General features: G+C 40.2%; 2 protein-coding genes and 1 pseudogene across 2 annotated transcripts; all 3 read left to right on the top strand.

The window, feature by feature from the left end:
- On the top strand, positions 1-2,556 carry LOC103945368 (mitochondrial import inner membrane translocase subunit TIM22-4). Its single transcript, XM_009355928.3, has 4 exons — positions 1-301; positions 924-1,114; positions 1,215-1,287; positions 2,191-2,556. The coding sequence occupies exons 1-4, from the start codon at positions 151-153 to the stop codon at positions 2,274-2,276; spliced, it is 501 nt and encodes a 166-aa protein (XP_009354203.1). The 5' UTR covers positions 1-150; the 3' UTR covers positions 2,277-2,556.
- Positions 2,557-3,538: 982 nt separating this feature from the next.
- LOC108867356 lies at positions 3,539-5,342 on the top strand (annotated as a pseudogene).
- A 1,189-nt stretch (positions 5,343-6,531) lies between these two features.
- On the top strand, positions 6,532-13,992 carry LOC103945351 (gamma-interferon-responsive lysosomal thiol protein-like). Its single transcript, XM_048569069.1, has 7 exons — positions 6,532-6,758; positions 7,069-7,239; positions 12,256-12,385; positions 12,470-12,535; positions 12,860-13,003; positions 13,268-13,360; positions 13,523-13,992. Exons 2-7 carry the CDS (start codon positions 7,082-7,084, stop codon positions 13,739-13,741), a joined length of 810 nt encoding a protein of 269 aa, XP_048425026.1. The 5' UTR covers positions 6,532-6,758; positions 7,069-7,081; the 3' UTR covers positions 13,742-13,992.
- The last annotated feature ends 3,793 nt before the right edge of the window (positions 13,993-17,785 follow it).

Raw genomic sequence — 17,785 nt, 5'->3', positions numbered from 1 at the left:
TTTCAGACTTCTCTCAAAACGTCTATGGCGGCGAACCCAAAACCCCACCCTTTTTAACCGATCCAAAATTTTCACCTTGTCCGACTCCCAGATCAATTGAGAATTTTATGGGTTGTTGCTGATTTGGCTGCCGATTCAAGCTTTACAGCAATGGCCTCGAATCCGGAGAACGAACCTACGGCCTCGAGAGAGGTCGAGAAGCCACCGATTGAGCCCATACGGCTGCCCACGGTGGAGGAGATGCGCGGCCAAGACATTTGGAACAACTGCGCCGTACGCAGCGTTGTTAGCGGAGTTATGGGTATGGCTAAAGTTCTTTCCTTTGGCTTAATTTTTGGATTTTCTCACATGGGTTTAGATTCTTTTTTCGTCTTTCTCTGTTTGGTTGCTGAGAAAATGTGGGAAAGTTTCTGCCTTTTTTCTGTTGGGTTTATTTTTTTTCCTGTATCTCTGTTTGGCTGCCGAGAAAACGTGGGAAAGACACTGTCTTTTTGTTTGTCTGTTGTCTCGAATTATATTTTTGTGGGTTTCAGAATGTGCAGAAGGGTGGTGTATCAGTAAGGATGTGATAGATTTAGTTGTTCACACCAATTTGTTACTGTTGGGGTTTGAATGTATTGAAAAAGGTCTAAATTTCTTTATTTTAAAGTGAGTATTGTGGTTTGCTCAGTATAGCAAACTCTACCAGAAGCTTACATTGGCATTGTAGTTTGATTTTGGCCCAGAAAATCACTTGGAAGTGCTTCCTGAAGAAGTGCTTCTATGACCAAGGAGAGCTTTTAAGTTTATCAACTAGAGTTTTTCCTTGTACTTGTGTATAGAAATTAATAGTAAACGGATGTACTTTGTGAGCAGTACTTCTCCAAGGCTTTTAGGATCTGAAAATCTAATTATGTTGATCATAAGCTTTGGGAATTTTATAGGTGGTGGGCTTGGGTTGATGATGGGTTTGCTTCTCGGAGCGTTAGACACCCCTTTAATGCAAGACGAAATGACTGGTAAACAGCAATTCATTTACCAAGCAAAGTCGATGGGCCGGAGGAGTTGGAGTTCAGCAAAAGCATTTGCAGTTATGGGATTTGTTTTCTCAGCTGCTGAGTGTGTTGTTGAAAAGGTATTTTGGGATATGTCAAAATTCATGATCTTAATTTTTATGCGACCATTGAGTTTTAATTTCTTTGATGTAGGGACTAATTCTGGATTATTGTTTTCAGGCACGAGCTAAACATGACACAACAAATACAGTTGTTGCTGGATGTGTAACTGGTGGTGCACTCTCAGCCAAAGGTAACCAATTTTCCATCAGTTTACATGTTTTCATCATTGATTTACAAGGCTTTAAACTGACATGGAGATCTAATACTTTCAATGAAATCCGTAAATCTAGGGCCTTACGTAGTCTATATAATGAGCATTATCAACTCCACTTTGAGGCTTATCACCATAATGATTCTATTTGTACTATTGTGTCCCCTATCTTCTCCTTTGGAAAGTCCATCTTTTTGTTTAACAGTGTTTGAAAATATATGTTCGTTTGAGCTGCTGGTTTGAACTGTTTTTATTGAGACAAGGGGTGGGGAAGATAAGTAATATGCTTGGCATAGCTGATGAATGGTGTTATTAGAATTCCAAAACATCCTAACGTAAACTTTTGAAACTAAAACCATATGCCTAAGGGGTTAGTGCTTAGTTCTAGGTCGATATTGAGCTGATCATTGACGTTAATTTGCAGAAGCAGACATGGTTTCTTCTCTTGTCCAAGGATTCATTTTGAATCAAGTAATTATAGGTTGATTCGTTGTTGTACTTATTGATACATTGCGATAACCTAAAATATTAAGTGGTTTCATATGCCTACTTACTTAATCTGGTATCATAGTTAAAATCAGAGCTTCAACACTCCTTATGAGGTCAAAACAGGAATCCAGACCCCATGACTCTAGTTATGTAGAATGTTGGTAACTTCCTTTCATGGAACACTCCCTTGCCCTGGCCTTGACTTGGGTTGGAGCACAGTCATCGAGTAAGCCTCCCTGAAATATATGTGATATAACACTGGTGAAAGAATGAGTAAATCAGACAAGTACCGGCATTGTTGGTGTTATTCTCATTATAGTCCTGCTATCTGCATAATTTGTTTTCATGCATGTTAAGATCACTCTTACACCTCCTTATGTTGTCCTGTTGTAGCTGGTCCACAAGCGGCCTGTGTTGGTTGTGCCGGCTTTGCTGCATTTTCGGTGCTGATAGAGAAGTTTTTGGATAGACATGATTGAGTTTGAGCGCGTTGCCTATGCTGCCCCAGTTTTGCAGACACTAAAAATATGACAATTCAGTAGAAGAGCCCTGCGGTGATACAAATGCTTTCGCTTTAGGTTCAACTTCAGCCCTTGCTATGATAATTTATCCCAAATTTATTAAGGGATGTTCTGACGAACATACAAATCTAAATTTTTTGTATTTTGTATTATCTTATGAACGGCTGCTGGGTTTATAACTCCAGTTGTAGACGGTTTTATTTCATGCCAGAATCTACTCAGAAGTTTTAGATAAGAATCAGCATGATCAATGATTTAGATTCATAGTCTTAACAAACGGCCACCCAAACGAAAGGTTTCATTTCCGGTAGGAAGTCTACACCCAAGGAAGACATTCAGATTCTGAGAATAATGTTTAGGCTCTAAAGAAATTAAGTTGCTTGCTGGATAGGCATTCACATTCGCTCCTAAAATTTTCGTTATTCCCTTCCGTCCACTGACAGTAAACACTAAACAGTAGCATCAGAGGCAAAATCTTTATGGTAACAAGTCACCATATAAAGCCGACAGGGAAACGGGAACCATCCTGCATTTCCTCTTCACGCATACTTCCCTTCCCGATTTCTTCTTCTTCTCCGCTCTCAATCAATTTCTAAGTTTCGAACCCTGAAAATGGTTGATGTGCTGGTTTCCACACTACTAGAAAAGTTGGCTTCAACAACTTATCAATATGTAGCGGACAAGGTGAAACTCGTTCTGAACGCTAAGAAAGAAGTTGAAGAGTTCATTAGCAACCTGGAAGCTATCGAATCTGTGCTTGAGGATGCAAAGCAAAGGCAAATTAAGGAGGCCAACGTGCAAAACTGGCTGGACAACCTGAAGGAAATATCGTACCAGATGGCGGACGTGCTGGATGAGTGGAATACTGAGATTCTGAGAAAAGGTTGAGAAACCAGAAAGAGAAGGTGTAACTCATATTGCTCCTCAAAGAAAGGCATGTTTCTCTATTTTCGCTTGTTTTTGTCTTGGCCAAGCCGGGGAGGTACTTAACCGTCGTGAAATTGCTGTGAAGATAAGGGACCTTAATGAGAGGTATTAGCAAAGAAAAATGTATAATTTTCAACTCACTGAAAATGTCATTCAAAAACAGCAAACTTGGTCTTTTGTCGATATATCTGAGATATTTGGTCTAGAAAAGGAAAAAGAGAGATTGATAAGGAAGTTGGTGAGTGATACTAGTGAAGAAAGGGAGGGGGCTCCTCATCATCCCTAGTGTAGGGATGGGAGGTATGGGAAAGACAACTTTAGGTCAACTAGCCTATAACGATGTCAATGTTAAAGCCCATTTGCTTGAGAGAATATGGGTTTGTGTGTCGGAACCTTTTGATGTGATAATGATCGCCAAAGCAATTAGTGGTGATGCCTCCCCAAGTTCAAATGAGTTGGATCGTGTCTTACAATCCATTTCTAAATCCATTAGGGAAAAAAAGGTTTCTTCTTGTGTTGGATGATGTGTGGACTGAAGATCGCAAAAAGTGGGACAAGTTAAAGTTTTCATTGATGCAAAATGGTACTGAGGGTAGTAGAATATTGGTTACCATGCGAAAACAAAGTGTTGCTAGTATGATGAGAGCAACTCCTCACATGATTAATCTTGGAGAGTTAAGTGAACAGAATTGTCTATCAATTTTTAATCATATGGCATTTCCAAATAGGGAAGTAGAAGAGTGTGCGGTGTTTGGAGATATTAGTAAGGAAATGGTAAAGAAGTGCAAGGGTTTGCCTCTTAATGCAAAGACTTTAGGTAGTATGATGCGCGATAAGAGAAAAAGGAGGGAATGGTTGGACGTTTTGAATAGTAAAATATAGGATTGGAAAGAAGTGGAGCAAGAAGTTTTCCAACCATTATTTCTAAGTTATTATGATTTAGCCCCAAGAGATAGATGTTGCCTTTTATATTGTGCTATTTTCCCAAAAAGATTATGAGTTTATTAGGGATAACTTGATTAATCTTTGGATGGCACAAGATTATCTTAATTCAAAAGAGAATAAAGATAAGGAAAAATTAGGTCAAACTATTTTTGATAACTTGGTTGCACTGTCTTTTTTTTTCAAGATTTTGTGAAAGACCATGACACTGCTACAGTAATGCATTGCAAGATGCATGATATTCTACATGACTTAGTGAAATTTATCACCAAGAAGGAATGTTTGATTACAGAGGCTGAGGGGGCTAATCATGAAATAGAGGTATTGGGTAGTATGGTTCGCCATTTGACCTTAACGTCTGTAGTTGATAGTCCAACTTTACATTCTACCACTTCTGACTATTGCAAGACTCTACGTACGCTCACAATAATTCAATTGAATGTTGATAAGGTGTACACTATTTCACAATTTAAATGTCTTAGGACAATAAATTTGTCTCAGAGTTCCATCAAAAAACTCCTAGAGGAGATTGGTGAATTAATACATCTGAGACAGATTGATTTGTCTGGGAGTCAAAATTTGGTGAAATCACCGGACACCATTTGTGGTTTATGCAATTTGTACACGTTAGACCTTCGGAGATGCAATTCACTTAAAAAATTGCCTGGTGACATGGGAAAGTTGGTAAGCTTAAAGCATCTGTACGTGGGGTTGAGCGGTTTGGAGTACTTGCCGAAAGGGATCGGGAGCTTAACAAATTTGCACACACTAGACGTGTGCCCTATAGTTTCTATTGACAACGGCGAAGCATTTCAAGCTGGGGATTTGAGAACCTTGAACCAGCTCCACGGCAGCCTCACAGTAAGAATATTGGAGAAGGTGAAAGATGGGAGCCAAGTTGGTGAAGCACATTTGCGGGACAAGAAGCAACTTTTTCATCTCGTACTTTCTTTTGGTGAAGGGCGCGACGAGCTTGGACAAAGCAGTGTAAGAAGAATGAATGCCTTACAACCGCACGATGATCTTGAATCTTTAGTGATTTATGGGTACGTTGGCTCCACCTGGCCGAATTGGTTGATGTCTTTAAATAAGCTGCGATTCCTTGAATTGCCTCCCCTTGGGAGATTGCCGTTCCTCGAAACACTGTATGTATAGGGGATGTCGGGTGTAAGAAAGGTTGGTGGTGAGTTCTTGGGAGCAGAAGAAGATGATCAAACATCTTCCCCGTTCAAAGCATCCTCATCAATGTTATTCCCGAAACTGAAGCTACTCTACTTTAACAATATGTCGTCCTGGAAGGACTGGGAAGGTGTGAAAGGGTGGAACAAAGTGGATTTTGAAATTACAATCATGCCGTGCCTTTTGTCCTTAAAAATAGGGCAATGCTATGCGCCAGAAACGCTGCCAGACTTCCTCTGCAAAATACCGCTGCAGAGTCCTTCCATTTTTGTGTGTCTGAAACTTGCCGAACGTTGCAAAGAAGGCAGTGGAGAGGAGTGGCACAAGATTTCTCACATTCCAAACATCAAGATTCTAAATATGCCGTCAACGGCGAATCGTCATATTATCAAGGATATTGTTGAGGGCAAACTGCAGGAACACGAAACTTATCAGGGATCTAAGTATGTCTTTGTATTAAATGGTTGTGGTTATATTACTTGCGATGTCTCCAAGGCATGATTGTATTTCAACTCCATTGAATTGTCATTTTTGTGTGACCCCTTTTAACTGTTGACAGTTGTCCCAAATCGATGAGAGACAAGGTTTGCTATGTGCTTATATGATATTGAGCTACTCCTCATATTGCCAATTGGTTTTATGGTGGAACCTCAATTTCATCATGGTATCAGAGCGGGTTGTTCTCGTGTGAAGCCAAAACGGCTACACGCGCTCCACGTCACCCAGCTGTTGTCCACGTGTAGGCTTGAAAATCCGCTACACGTGCGAGGACGTGTTGACAGGCGGGAGCGTGTTGACAGTTGTCCCACATCGGTGAGGGACAAAATTTGCTATGTGCTTATATGATCTTGGGCTACTCCTCATATTGCTAATTGATTTTATGGTAGAACCTCAATTTCATCATTAACCACCTCTTCCTCTGCTCCGTTTCGCTCTCTCCAACTTCCGCCGCTTATTCCGAGAGCAGAAGTAGCAGCAACAAAGTCATAGTAGAGCACTACTATGAAACGCTGTCCGCCACACGTGCGGGGACGTGTTGACAGGCGGGGGCGTGTTGACAGTTGTCCCACATCGGTGAGTGACAAAGTTTGCTATGTGCTTTTATGATTTTGGACTACACCTCGTATTGCTAATTGATTTTACGGTGGAACTTCAATTTCATCATTAACCACCTTCTTCTCTGCTCCGTTTCGCTCTCTACAACTTCCGTCACTTATTCTGAGAGCAGAAGCAGCAGCAACAAAGTCACAGTGGAGCACTACTATGAAACGCTGTGTCCCGACAGTTATCAGTCGGAATCATCTTCAAATCGGAATCATCTTCATCAACTATCTGAAGCTCTATCCCTTCGACAACGCCAGGATTGGATCCGACAGCACCATCACTTGCCAGGTCTCTCTTTATCTGATCATACTTGGCTCATCGAATTCGTTTATGCACACAAATTACAGTTTGACGTGTGTATGAAAATAATTTCTTTTGCTCTATGAGAAGAAATTACTTTTGAATATGTATCAACTTGTAGTTTGTTGGTAATGTTTAATACTATTGCCATGGAAACTCTCGTGGTTGTTGAAAATTAACTGATTTCATACTTACCAGCAAATTACCTTCGTATGCATAAATTACTTTTTAAAAGGGGTAATTAACGCTTCAGTGACAACCACATAAACACCTAATAAGCTCTTCCTTTCTCTTTCAGCTTTCCTAGTCCAATGGCTTCCTCTCGGCTCGAACGTAGAACCCTTTCTTTTTCTCTTCCGTCTTGCCTCTTCTTGGTTGTGTTCACACCCCCTTCGTCTTCTGCAGACAGAACTCCACCCTTGGATTCTGGTAAAGTTTCGCTGGCTTTGTATTATGAGTCCCCTTGCCCCTATAGAATTGATATGTTTTGTTGATTTACATTCTGATAAGCTAGGTTGTTTTATATACATCTTACACACACACATGCAATAAACTAATGCTGTAAAGGTGGCGTGCTTGCTGTCCAGGCTGCAACACATCAGAGCACATGAGCTGTACCATGTGGTAGTCTACTGTCAAGGAATGTTGCAGCCACGTGCAATATTCCTTCTGTCCAGGTTGTATTCCACTTGTGCAGTTGATGGAGCAGATTGTGTTGTTGACGAACTGATCTCCTTTGATGTAGGAGATTCCTTAACACGCCCCCGCAAGACGGTGGCACCATCGGAGACACCGATCTTGGAACGAAGGAGATGGAAACGTGGACGTGACAAGGATTTGGTTAGAGCGTCTGCAAGCTGATCAGTAGTGGAGACATAAGAAACTTGAAGAAGATCACGAGTGACACAATCCCGTACAAACTGAAAATCAATATCGATATGCTTCATACGGGAATGGAGAACAGGATTAGCACAATAGAACATGGCTCCAATGTTATCACAAGAAACAGCCGGTGTTGTGGGGAGAGAAATGCCAAGTTCACGCAGTAAGGACTGAATCCATATGAGTTCAGCAGTGGTGGCAGCAATGGCCCGATATTCGGCTTCGGTAGAGGAGCGAGAGACAAAGCGCTGTTTTCGGGAGCTCCAAGAGATGAGATTGCCACCGAGATAGACAACATAGCCAGTCGTAGATTTGCGATCATCACGATCACCAGCCCAGTCAGCATCGGAAAAGGCATAGAGACGATGAGAGGGGTGACGACAAAGATGAAGGCCAAAGGAAAGGGTACCCTTCAAGTAGCGGAGAAGACGCTTGAGCGTCTGCCAGTGAGTCTCGGAAGGAGAATGCATGAATTGAGAGAGCTTATTGACTGTGAAGGAGATGTCAGGGCGTGTAAGGCTGAGGTATTGAAGTCCACCAACAAGACGACGGTAGGGAGTGGGATCCGTTGGGGAGGAGCCATCATGGAGCATGAGTGAGTGAGTGGTGGAGAGAGGCGTACTGACAGCCTTTGCACCATCCATCTTGGCATTGACAAGAAGATCATGAATGTACTTGTGCTGAGAGTGAAATAGGCCAGTGGCTGTGGGAAGGACTTCAACACAAAGAAAGTAATGTAGGGAGCCCAGGTCTTTGACGGAGAACCGAGTTGCCAACAGGTGAATGAACTTTGCTACAAGTGAGGAATCGTTTCCTGTAATAAGAAGATCATCAACATAAACCAAAAAATAAATTACAGCAGTCCCATTTTTCAAGAGAAAGAGTGAGGCATCAGAGATGGCATTGACAAAGCCATGGGAGAGCAGAAATGAGTGTAATTCCTTGTACCATGCCCGGGGAGCCTGTTTGAGGCCATAGAGGGCTTTCCTCAATTTACACACATGAGATGGATGATTAGAGTCAACAAAACCAGGTGGTTGGACCATATAGACATTTTCATGGAGTGTGCCATGAAGGAAAGCATTGTTGACGTCCAACTGACGAATTGGCCACTCATGAGTCACGGCAAGATGCAAAACAATGCGTATGGTAGTAAGTTTGATCACCGGACTGAAAGTATCTGAAAAATCAACACCAGGACGTTGATGAAAACCCTTGGCAACTAAGCGTGCCTTATACCTGTCAATAGTGCCATCAGGATGCCGTTTGATACGAAACACCCACTTACAACCAATAAGATTTTGAGAGGGAAGGGAAGGAATGAGCTCCCATGTACCATTGCGAATTAACGCATTGAACTCATTGGACATTGCTTGTCGCCAAAGGGGATCCTTGACAGCCTGAGAGACACATGTCGGTTCAACTGAGGAGAGAATGGGATGTTTAGTAGCAGTCATAGCATACCGAGGATTGGGTTTGTGGATACCGGCTTTGGCACGGGTGATCATGGAATGATCAGGGAGCACATGAGGTACGGGGGGGTTGGGGGAGGTTGGGTTAGAGGATGGAAAGGTGACAACAGTCCTATGAGGGTTTCTAGTGTATGTACGAACGGGGTTGTTGGGAGGAGGTTGCTGGACGTGATCAGTTTGGGTTGAAGAATGTGGTGGGGTGAATATAGGTGCGGTAGAGGTAGGGACCAATGCTTGGCGATTGGGTGACGATAAGAGAGAAGGGATAGCAGCAGCAATAGGGATCGGGGCAGCGGATGGTGACGGTTCTGAGACAGGGACAGATTCTGATGATGATGATGTTGTGACGTGTGGTGGCAGTGAAGAAGAAACAACCGACTCAACAGGCCTGGTGGGTAAGTGGACAGGAACATGAGTAACTGGAGAAAGAGAGGAGACCCAAGTGTGAGAGTTATCAACCGTGACATGGGGAGTGGAGGAAGGGAGGTTAGCAAGAGGAAAAGTGGACTCATCGAATTGAACATGCCGAGATATAAAAAGTTTGTGGGAGGAAAGATCAAGACAATGAAACGCACTTTGATTGGATGAGTAACCAAGGAAGAGACATGGGCGGGAACGAGGGAGTAATTTATTGGAATTGTAAGGACGTAACCAAGGAAAACACAAGCACCCAAATGTATGAAGACGGGAGTAGTTGGGTTGTTCATCAAAGAGTTGAGTGAATGGGGAGAGATTATTAAGAATCGGAGTGAGCATACGGTTGATAAGATAGGTAGCTGTTTTAAAGGCATAAGACCAATAGGTGAGAGGTAAAGAAGCTTGATGAAGAAGTGTGAGACCAGTTTCAACAATATGACGATGTCGTCGTTCGGCGACTCCATTGTGTTGAGGAGTGTGAGGTGGTGTAAGAAGATGGGTGATGCCATTGGATGAGAGAAAATGTTGGAGTTTGATAAATTCGCCCCCACCATCAGTGTATAACCTAGTGATTTTTCTTTTGAAGTAATTTTCAACAAGTGCTTTGAAGGTGACAAAAGTGGAAAACACATCAGATTTCTTTTTGAGAGGGTAGAGCCATATATATTTTGTAAAATGATCAACGAAGATAACATAGTAAGAAAAACCATCAATTGAAGAGTATGGAGCAGGGCCCCAAACATCACTATAAATGAGGTCTAATACACCATGACTGGTGAGAGACGAAGTACCAAACGGGAGACGATGGCTTTTATTACATAGACATGAATGACAAACAGACTTGAACAACTTGGAAGACACATTAATGGAAGACATACGAAAGACTTGTTGGAGAGTTTGATGGCTGGGGTGACCAAGACGACGATGCCAGAGGTTGGGAGAGACCACCACACCCACCATGGCTTGTGGTTGATGAAATGATTTAGGAGACCACTCGTACACATCATCCTTATTCGGGCCTCGAAGAAGAACCGCCCCCGTGCTCAGATCCTTGACATGGAAGAAATCAGGAAAAAGTTCAATAGAGGTATTATTTTGTTTATTAAATTTAGAGATAGAAATAATGTCTTTTTTCATAGAAGGAACACATAGAACGTTTGATAAGCTGAAAGATTGGGAGGATGAGGAGTGTAAAGTGGTTGAACCGACATGTGTGATACCCAAACCTGAACCATTACCAATAATTATTTCATCAGGACCATCATATATGGCTGTACCAGAGAGAGTGTTGACATTGGAGGTAACATGGTGAGAGGCACCAGAATCAAGCAACCATGTTGGAGAAGAGGTGGACCGGCCATGGGTGGTAGGATTGGCCACAAGCGGACTGGAAGGTCCAGATTGGAGTTGAGGGCAGTGTTTGGCACTATGACCTTGAGTGCCACACCATTGACAGAAACCACGATAACCTGTGTTGTTCATGTTGGTAGAGCGGCGACCATTGTCGGTGAAGGATTGTTGGATGGGCTTGTAGGAACCACGAGAATTGGTGGCAAATGAAGATGTGTGGGGGTGCTCAAAGGAACTACGAGAAGGATTGCGAGAGAGAAAGGACCCACGGTTGGAGTTGGAGTTGTGAGAGCGGAAGCCACGATTTGAGGTGTGGAAGCGAGATGTCTGAGTGACATTGGCAGTGATCACTGGGGGTACAACAATGGTATCATCACGCTTGAGAGTAGCTTCATGTTCAACCAGTTTGTCATGCAGGTTTTCAAAAGAGATTGAGGTGTCGCGGGAACGAACTACCGCAACAATTTCCTTGAAGTCCGAGCCAACACCATTAAGAATGTAGAGAAGGAGATCATCATCAGAGAGGGGGACATCAATGATGGCAAGCTCGTCTGCAATAATGCGGACTTCTTGTAGATACTCAGAGACAGGCTTGTTCTCACGACGCACGAGAGTAAGGCGTTCTTTTAGACCAAGAACACGGGCACGTGCTTTGCTAGCAAAGAGATGAAGAAGCTTGTCCCAAGCCTCCTTGGATGTCTTGGCAGAGGCAATAAGGGAGATGACGTGCGGGGAGACGGAAGCAAGAATCGCATGAAGGAGGAGTTGATCTTGCCGAATCCAAAAGGTGCGAAGCACAGTTTGAGTGGTTGATGGGCAGAGATGAGAACCATCCACATAACCCATGAGGTCGTAGCCGTAAAGAAGGGCGTTGAACTGAGCACGCCAGGATGGGTAATTGGTGGGTGTGAGTTTCACAGGTAATTGGGCTGTAGCATTTATGGTGATCAAGGTGGGAGTAGTGGAGTTGAGGTCTGGTAGAAGGTTGGTTGCGTCAGTGGCCATGGATGAAGACAGGAAAGAGAGGGATCAAAAAAATTGCTCGTTGGAGTTTTTGGGCTCGTGATACCATATAGAATTGATATGTTTTGTTGATTTACATTTTGATAAGCTAGGTTGTTTTATATACATCTTACACACACACATGCAATAAACTAATGCTGTAAAGGTGGCGTGCTTGCTGTCCAGGCTGCAACACATCAGAGCACATGAGCTGTACCATGTGGTAGTCTGCTGTCAAGGAATGTTGCAGCCACGTGCAATATTCCTTCTGTCCAGGTTGTATTCCACTTGTGCAGTTGATGGAGCAGATTGTGTTGTTGACGAACTGATCTCCTTTGATGTAGGAGATTCCTTAACAGCCCCTACAGCGCCAACTTCATTGTGAATTACCTTGTCAAGCTCTTCAAAGACGAGCTGATCTCCATTGTTGATCTCAAGCTTTCTCCTTGGGGTAATGCCAAGCTCAGAAGCAATGACACATTCACTTGCCAGGTCCTCTCATCCAATCCTGTTTTCTTGGGTTTTCCTTTGCATTCGAATTCAATTTATTGACTTAGTTATTTCTGATGGTTGCAGCATGGTCCATCTGAATGTTTATTGAACACTGTGGAAGCCTGTGCAACTGAGATCTGGTCTGCACTGGTAAGCCTTGAAAATTCGCCACTTCGTAAAAATAAGGGACCTTGCATGTGCTTATAAGAGAAGGGAAGAGCTTATTGGGTGTTTATGGGGTTAAGTTAAACCGTTTAGATTTATCTAATGAATTCTTTGTAGAAATTTTCGTAGATTCGTTATGTATTTCAATCTACTTGGATTATTGAGTGTTCGTACTATATAGGGTTGTCGGTTGGTTTTACAGAAATGTATCTTAATTTGGATGCCATTTATGGAGTTATGTTGGACTTAACAGAAAGTAATATTTAAGCTTAAATTGCTAACTTCTGGTTCACTGTCACTGTTGTGCGGAATGATCTTTTCCTTTCGTTTATTGCGCCAAGAGTTTGGTTTATGAGCACAAGTAGCCCCAGTGGGAGTCATGTTACAAGAAACTGGGCTTGGATTCAAAGCCTATTACTGAATGCTACGGCAGTGGACATGCATGGTAAAGAGGTTAGTTTTCTCTGCTTCTTGTATTCAGCTCATTAATTATTCAGGCATGTACAAAAAAACAGCGTTAGGTAGAGGTGAAGCGTAGGAGGGATCACGCTGAAACTTCTTTTTGACGTTTCACTGATTCTTGATCATGTCATTTTTGGAACAACCTCTGGTGTTCTGTTGAGTAGGACAGTGCAAATTCCGCTTCTCTTTTCCTCGTTTGTTATGTGACTTTTATGAAAAGGGAAACAAAATACAAGCGGAATTACTCTCTGGCAGCTTGAGCTACAATATGCAGCTGAAACCAGTGCATTCCAGCCTCCGCATCAGTATGTGCCGTGGGTAGTTGTGGATGGAAAGCCACTTTATGAGGTTTGTTCCTTTCTCATGATCATATTTCTCAATGCTATTACGATTGTCACCAAGTTTGGGTTATGCATATGTGGTTTTTATTCATTTGCACTACTGATGGTTATTTTGATTATCGTTCTATCATCGGGATTTTCAGGAAATGACATTCTTCTCCTGTTGTAGGACTACGAAAACTTTCTGAGCTATGTCTGCAATGCCTGTAACGGCACCACTGCGCTCAAGGCTTGCAGTAAATTTTCTCTCGGTACCATCCATAAGAAAAGTTCAAAATCTACGCGTTCAGTTGGCTGCGACAAGGGAAATATGGCAGTAGTATTAGGAAGAATAGGATCGACCATAACATCGTGGATGCGTCAAATGAACCTGGCTATTTTGATATAGACGTTTATGGTGTAAGAGCTTGAAGTTCATGTAGCTTGTTCATATTTCCCGTTTCCAGTGGAGTGCGGATGCTTGTGAGTTGGTTGGTGCTGAACTAAGACGCTGTTGCTGGGAATTTGTTTTTCTCATTACTATTCTCAATCGATATACAGGAATAGAAATATGTAGTGTAAAAGCATGTCTGTTTATTTAATTTGAATTTATAACACAGTAGATTTTAATATTGAATTTTTTTTTAAGCTGGAGAGCAACTTGTATGACATCAGTATTCTATCACTGATGACGTCTAGTATCAATCAAATCTTCGTATTAACTCTTAAAATCACAAACTATTTGAGTGAGGTTTTGAAGAAATTAAGTATTGTGACGCTTATGTTGCCAGATTATAAATCTAAATTTCTCATAAGGGTTGATTATTTCTTAGATTTGCCATGTATGGTGTCGGATTGATCATTGCTTAGGTACAAGTATGGTGCAAATGTCTGATAGCGTAAGAATATCCTCGCAGCTAGTGTGACGAGAAAGTTACCATTTCAACGTGTGGTGCTATATTTCTATCTACTCCTCAATGCCAAACACACTCTTTATTTGGGTGGACTGACGAGAAAGTTACCATTTCAACGTGTGGTGCTATTTTTCTATCTACTCCCCAATGCCAAACACATTCTTTATTTGGGTGGACTGAAGGACCCATAGGGTTTCATGGGCTGGTCGCAGTAGCTCCATAAAAACTCCCAACCTACTTGAAAACTGGATTGGATTCCCAGGTGCTACATAAGAGCATTTTTAAGAGAAGCTTTAAATTTTTTGTTAAACTAGTAAATGAACACTATTAAAGAAAAAAATTTAGATACTCAGTTAACTTTTCATCTCAAACAATGTTCTCTATTTTAACAAACTTCGAATATTTTATTATTAACAATTCAAACTCAACCCACACACTTTCTAAAACATCATTCTCACTGTTCTTTTTCTCCTTGCTCAAGGATTTACCCTTGAGTTTTATTATTGTTTTAATATTTAGTTGATGAATAATTGCTCTGTAAATTTGAAGAGTCACTTATCATCTTGTTTAAATTCATATTGATTCTTTTACAGAATCTCTTGGAGTTGCTCAAAGTTTGGTATGGAAAAACTTTTCAGTGTTCATGTCATGCATTAGTTGCATGGTACTTTTATTCTAGTTGTTATAATATGGTGAACCATAAATTTTTTTATCATTGAGCTAGCATCATTGGTTAATAGAGATGCAATGGGAAACGTCTAGCTTCGTGTTTTCTGTGTTCGTATAATTTTTGTGTAATACCTGTTATCTTAAAGGGCGTGTCTTTTGTGATGAATATATATTTTATAGGATTTGCTCCAGGATTTTCAAAAGTGAAGGCTGCAGGAGAATAATTCAGTACTGGGTCCAAAAGTTTTGACCCATTGATCATTGTATTCCACTCTACATAATTACAAGGATGGACTCCTATTTACAACAGATCAATGAACTTGAAATAAAGAAGATTAAAACAACTTAATCAGATTACAAGAAAATCCTAAAAATTGGGAAAATAAAAGCTAGTAGGTTCCCTGCATATGGCTACAAAACTTAAGGAGTAATTGGAACGTCACTTTTCTAGTCATATTGGAATTTAATAAATAATCAAATGAAAAACAACATATTAAATACCTTGCCACATAAATATTGAAACACTTGTCCTTCAAGTACTACATAAACAGGTCATTTTTCGTGTTGTTTACTTATCATAAACGGTATTATAAAGTGTTTTTAACGAGTGACTTAATAATGATCCGATTTGTTAACAAATTGATCGAGATCTGCTTATTTTATATTATTTCGTGTCGAGTTAATGAATCATACAAAAAATTATCAGGTCTAATTGTCATATCACATCTTGAGACCAAAACAGAATATTCCATGCAGCAGCCCTCAATAATTTGCAATAGTGGGTCCCTATACATTAAATTGCAATACAAACCCCTCAAATTTGGCAAAGACATGATCTAATCCCATATTTATCTTATGAGAAGAAATGATTTTGAGCTAGTGGTCACTTCAAATCTTCCAAATATGAAGCAACAAAATTTAATCATTAAGAAACAATTGGTAAGAACTTACATCTCACCAAGTGGTTTCTACAACCATGGACTGATTGGGCGTTTGATTTTCGATGGGACTTGATTGCAAAGTAGAAGAAAAATAAAAGTGAAGGGAGAGGGGATACTCTTCTGTTTTGAGTCTACAAAATCAATTCCTCCGATAAGCATTGGGTAAAATTTCAATCAATTATAATACTCTTGAGAGTAGTTTGATAATCATTTTACTTTTAATTTTCAATTGTTGTTTTCACTTTTTTAACAACTGAAAAACTTGTTTAGTAACCACTTTCAATTTTCATAAAAAAAAAAAAAAATGAAAACAAAAGAAGTGAAAACTGCATTCTTTGAGTTTTCGAAATTTAACTTTCAATAATCAGTTTTTCATTTTCTTGAAAGAGTTTTTAGTTTTCAAAAACTAAAAATTGAAAACTACTAAATATGAAAAAACGACTTGTTGGCACTAAGGTGAACTTAACTAATCTATATTTCTCCTTTTTCAAGACAAATCACAAAAACATTTCTCTTTGAAAGATATTCTTACATACAATTGAAATATATTTCTTCGTATCTACAAGCTCTCATTACGTGAATCCTCAATAAACCTAAAGTAAAATCAGAATCTCGGATACGAGAGGATTTCCAGGTTACTCGGTACAATATCTCCGATCCCACTCTAGGATCTGGTGCTAGGGACTCTGGACTACAGTTTCAGTCTCTATCAAGAAACATCGTATCATATAGTTACCCACACCCATCAAGTGAATGAATGGTCAATGATGATACATTCATCCAATTAACCTTGAGCAACGCATTTACCACTCTCTAGTTTGCTCCTTTAATTTGTCTTGTAATGCACGTTTCAGACCCTTGTGGTACTCACTAGGGTCCATGACTCCAAAGCAAAACCAAATAGTCCAACACTTACCACCCCATGTCCTACCACATTGATATCTTGTTAATTTTGCGTGTAGATGAGAAAATTTAAAATTATTATAGAATTCTTAATAAAATAATTTGAAATGATGAAATTTTATTTTCTTTGTTCTTTAAATTTCAAACATTAAAATCATCTATTTTTCTAGTTTCACAACATAGTACCTCAATCATTTTTGCTTTGGAAAGTATTTTAACAAACATTAAAATTTCATCACGAGAAATCGAGAATCATGTTGGTAAATGATTTTAAATTAAATTGAATAAATAAGATATTGCTAATATCTACTCCAGTATTGAATGTGTATCAACAAATTATCAAGCCAATTATGTTAAGATGTTGCAGTCCTTTAACTGAGGCTTCTTAAATAGATGAATTTTTTTTGTTTGATTAACTTAAAAGAATAATGAAATTTAAATATAAAACTTTCAATGTGTGTATAGAGTTATTAATGTAAAATGAGAGATACTAGATTAGAGGTGCTAGTAGTGGTGGTGAGATGGTGATTATGGTGGGTGATGACGGTGGATGGTGGCGGCGGCAATTGCAGGTGAGACAATTGTATGTGGTGGTGGCGGCAAGTGTGATGGTGATGATGATGGTGGGTGGTGGTGGTGGCCACTCATGATTGAGTTGTTTTGTATTTTGTATTTTTTATTTTTGAACTCTCACTTATGAAAATTTTGAAATGACAATAGTTTACTTAGAATTTAAATTTGAGAATTGGAGGTCCCAAATTCTCAGGTTTTTTTTTTCAGGTGAAAATTCTAAATTTTCGTATTTATGAATCCATACAAGAGAATTGGTGAATGTCAATTTATACACTATGACTTTTGTCCAAATTTAAATTTAGTTTCTTCATCCAAACATAATGTAAGCTATAGCTACAATGCAACTCAAACTTCGCTTGTTGGATTAGCTTTGTGCAAAAGATAGAACTGCCACGACCACAGTCATCCACTTATGCGTGAGTGATTCTAACTCTAAATAGATACGAAACTCAA

Source organism: the organism of the source record quoted next, unplaced genomic scaffold (genome assembly GCF_019419815.1).
Source record: "Pyrus x bretschneideri cultivar Hongxiangsu unplaced genomic scaffold, Pyrus_bretschneideri_v1 Contig5, whole genome shotgun sequence".
Lineage (NCBI taxonomy): Eukaryota > Viridiplantae > Streptophyta > Magnoliopsida > Rosales > Rosaceae > Pyrus > Pyrus x bretschneideri.
The sequence above is the reverse complement of the archived record's forward strand: the minus strand, read 5'-3'. Positions and strand labels throughout refer to the sequence as shown.

Coding starts and splice junctions, on each gene's coding strand:
- LOC103945368 (XM_009355928.3), top strand. CDS start 151: ATGGCCTCGAATCCGGAGAACGAACCTACGGCCTCGAGAGAGGTCGAG. Junction 302..923: donor CGTTGTTAGCGGAGTTATGG/GTATGGCTAAAG, acceptor GGAATTTTATAG/GTGGTGGGCTTGGGTTGATG. Junction 1,288..2,190: donor TGGTGCACTCTCAGCCAAAG/GTAACCAATTTT, acceptor GTCCTGTTGTAG/CTGGTCCACAAGCGGCCTGT.
- LOC103945351 (XM_048569069.1), top strand. CDS start 7,082: ATGGCTTCCTCTCGGCTCGAACGTAGAACCCTTTCTTTTTCTCTTCCG. Junction 7,240..12,255: donor TATTATGAGTCCCCTTGCCC/CTATAGAATTGA, acceptor CCTTAACAGCCC/CTACAGCGCCAACTTCATTG. Junction 13,361..13,522: donor ATGGAAAGCCACTTTATGAG/GTTTGTTCCTTT, acceptor CTCCTGTTGTAG/GACTACGAAAACTTTCTGAG.